Source organism: Penaeus japonicus, unplaced genomic scaffold (assembly GCF_977035675.1).
Source record: "Penaeus japonicus unplaced genomic scaffold, GWHDUDI00000001_assembly GWHDUDI00000021, whole genome shotgun sequence".
In the NCBI taxonomy this organism is placed as follows: Eukaryota; Metazoa; Arthropoda; class Malacostraca; order Decapoda; family Penaeidae; genus Penaeus; species Penaeus japonicus.
In genome coordinates, this window is record NW_028234423.1 from 18,229,831 (window position 1) to 18,233,489 (window position 3,659).

General features: G+C 50.6%; 1 protein-coding gene across 1 annotated transcript; it reads right to left on the bottom strand.

Moving 5' to 3' along the window:
• Window positions 1-190: 190 nt before the first annotated feature.
• Window positions 191-2,904, bottom strand: LOC122244505 (uncharacterized). Its single transcript, XM_043002465.2, has one exon. It carries the CDS (start codon window positions 2,832-2,834, stop codon window positions 1,152-1,154), a length of 1,683 nt encoding a protein of 560 aa, XP_042858399.2. The 5' UTR covers window positions 2,835-2,904; the 3' UTR covers window positions 191-1,151.
• Between the last annotated feature and the right edge of the window lie 755 nt (window positions 2,905-3,659).

Sequence of the window (3,659 nt, forward strand, 5' to 3'; positions counted from 1 at the left end):
TCTACATCTTACACAATGGAAATACATAGTTTTATTCATAATACTGCTATATTTTTGACACTGAATTTCATTTAATCGTCATTGGTATTAATTCTACTTGACTTCATCATAATATTTGCTCTTGCAACATCGTCATGATGATGCAATATGATATAAGACAAATATCTAAGAAAAAAAATCTAGCAAATCTTGGAAAACAAACAAACTTGGTAGACATAAAATAGATAAAAATATATAACCATGAAGACATCTATAATCACGGAATAACTTAATTATCTGTAAGAGAGACAAAGTCGAAATAACTTGAAAACATAAGATTTAAATTAAGATGAATAGCGATTTCTTTCTTTCTCTCTCTCTCTCTCTCTCTCTCTTTCTCTCTATTTCTATCATCGAAGAATGTCTGCAAACTGTTTGTATTTCGTCTCTATTTTTCATATATATTTTTTTGTATCTTACTTTTTTACAGCTTGCATCTTCTTCTTTGTCTTCCGTTGTGTGTATTTCTCAACTTCAGGGAATTCATTGTTTAACAGTACACACGCAAGATAAGTGCTGTGTTGTTTTAGAGCTGGTGAGTGTGTGTATTTTTTTTTCTTTTTTTTTGTGTGTGTGGGGGGGGGGAGGTGGACTTCTCTCGTGTTTCTTTTAAAAACATGCTTCTGTAATTCATGTGAGTATCCCAAAGTCACTGTAGTTTGTCTGTAGAATTGTAAGAGTATGTTTTGTTCTCAGATCTATAGAAGCGCAGGATTTTCGTATTTTGTTCATTTGAAAATATACGAAAATAATAAAAGACTTCGTTTTTGTCAAGGAACATTTTCTTTTTCTTTTTTACTCCTCTTCGTTTCTTTGTAAATCGAACGAGAACCGGAACTAAGGAAGATAAATTCGTGAATAATTAAATCAAAGGGTTTCTTATCATGCTTATTTCTCCGATGAAAATAATATCCCCCAGTTTTCGTACCTTGCAGTAATGAAAAGTCTTTCAAGTCTAATGCCATTTTGATGTTCTTTGGAAGGAAGGAAGAGGGAAATATATGAATGTATAAAACATAAAAGTTATGTGATTATCATCTTTACTTTCTGAGATACAGTTGATACATATTACATAAAAATATCTTTATACAGGATGAAGTCTGTTGGACGCCTCAGTGGTCTGCTTCCAGTGTCTTTGGCAAGGCCATGCGTGTGCAGGTGTGAGGGTGTGATGGGACAGTGTTAGTTTGGGCGTGTTTGACTATGTTGGTCTGGATGGATATGGGCGTGTCCGGATGGGCGAGGGATGAGAGATGGGCGGCGGAGGAGGCTGGGAGGAAGGGCTGCGGCTGCCTGCTGGGGAGGACGTCGGCGGCGGCGGCAGCGGCATGACTGGTGATTTTGAAAAGCGTCGGGAGGGCGGCGTGAGACGTCGCCTGCGCCCAAGGGTCGCTCTGTAGCCATGCGGGTGAGGGGGGCGCGCGGGGCCGCTCCCCCCCCTGCTCTGACGAAGGGGAGTCGACGTGACGGACGACGCAAACGGGGACAGCGCCCTCTTCTCCCTCCTCCTGAAGGGGGTGCTCCTCAGGGGCTGTTAGTACTTCGTCGTCCCGCATGAAAGGGTCCTCGACGGGTCGGCACTTAAGGCCGTCGTTCTCCAGGAGACTGGGGACGTGGACTCCTTCCAGAGGGCGCCCGGGGCGCGGCGGGCCTTCGGGCAGGCGCAGGCAATGGGCAGCAGCGCGGAGGAAGTGCCCCTCGCTTACCTGGGCCTCCACCTGGGCCAGGGGAGTCTCCTCCACCGCCTTTAGACGAAGACCTTCGCCAAGCGTCAGACGGTCGTCCGGCACCTCTAGGTGACGATCGTGGGCGGTGTCCATCAGGGGGTCATCGTGGTGGGCGTCGGGCGGCGGCAGGGGTCGTGGGCGGTCAGGCGCCAGGAGGCTCAGTACGTCGAACTGTCGCTTGGGGCGTGTGAGGGGGACGTCTGTGGCTGGGGTGCGGGGGCTGGTGGAGGGGGGCAGCACGTCGGAGGAGGGGCCGTGAGGGGGTGGGGGCGACACAGCCTCGGGCTCGGAATCGTCGTCGACGGCCAGTCCGAGGTGCTTCCTGACGCGGCGCTGGGCGCGGCGGCGGCGGAAGTCGCCCCGTCGGAAGTCGTCGATATTGGCCGGGTGGATGGCCCAGTAGTGGCCCTTGCCGTTGGCGGAGCGACCTGCCTTGACGAAGCAGTCGTTCAAGGACAGATTGTGGCGGATGGAATTCCTCCAACCAGTTCCCCGGGAGCGGAAGTACGGGTAGTGGTCGAGGATGTACTGGTAGATGTCACTGAGGACGAGCTTCTTGTCTGGCGAGCTGAGGATGGCCATGGCGATGAGGCCGATGTACGAGTGCTGCGGCTTCGGCTCCTCGGGGCCGCGCGGCAGCAGCATCCGCGGGTCCACCAGCCGGTAGCCGTACAGCGGGTGGGGGGACGCGTATGGGGGGAGCTGACCGGCGGCGCTGCTCACCACCGCGCCGCCGAAGGCCACCGAGCCCAGGCCTCCGATCACGGGCATGCCCAGGCCGCCCATGAAGTTGTTGCTGATCATCCCACCCACGCCCGCGTCCTGGAGGTGAGGGTGGTGGGTGGTGAGCGGAGGCCGCGCCCAGGCCAGGCCGGCGGAGGCGAGGCGAAGGCGCTCGGCCAGGGCGAGCTGGTAAAGCAGGCGCTGCTGATCTGTGGGCGCTGCCACCGCATGGGCGTCACTAAGAGTAGGTTTGACGGCTACGGGCGCCACTACCGTGGGCGGCGACACGGACGACTCACGCCCACAAACAGATTCCATGGCTGGGCTCTCTGGCCGCGGGGGCATCACACACACGTGTCACTGTCGCAGGAGGGCACTGAAGGGCGTGAGCTTCACCCGCCAGCACGAGAATCAAGGCCGCTCTGATCTCCCCTTCGATGCCGCCGCGACCACTATATGAAGACAAGTTCGGCGCCGCCCAGTTTTACTCACGCTCCGCCCACTTACACTACGGCCAATCAGGGGCGAAGTGGGAGGAGTCGGTCAGGAAGGGGCGGGGCCAGGAGTGTGTCGGGGAGAAGGAGCGGGAGGGGGAGGGGGAGGGGGAGGAAGGTATCAATACAAGAAAGCCCCGACAGTCAACAGGCTGAGCGTCGGCTACTGCTCGCCTCCAGAAAATTGCTGGAACCATTTTTAGAAGATGCATTTCTCGACGAGCGATTGTTGTACGTCCTCAGAAAACAAAATCCAAAATGCTTTTCTCACATTTTGTACGTTTTGTTATCACTTTGTGGCGTTTTATATCTTGCATTTATCTCTGCTATGTCGACTAGCATCTGTAGTACACGGCTAGCGATATTCAGTGCAGTGGAATACTGACTTTTATTTGTCAGGCCAATATGATTTACATTTCTTAACAGGAGATAGACACATATAAACATATAATTATATTGTTGAATTATGTTTATGTAAATGCAGTTATTAATAGTGATAATAGGATCATAAATAAGTGATGTATATATCCATTCAAAAAATACAAACACACATCTGGAACATACTTATTATCAATATGATTTTATTTACGTGTTCATCTCATTTAACATTTTTCTAAAATGTAAATATTAATTTTATTCATCAGTAAATTCGAATAAAAAATATCAGACAACGATA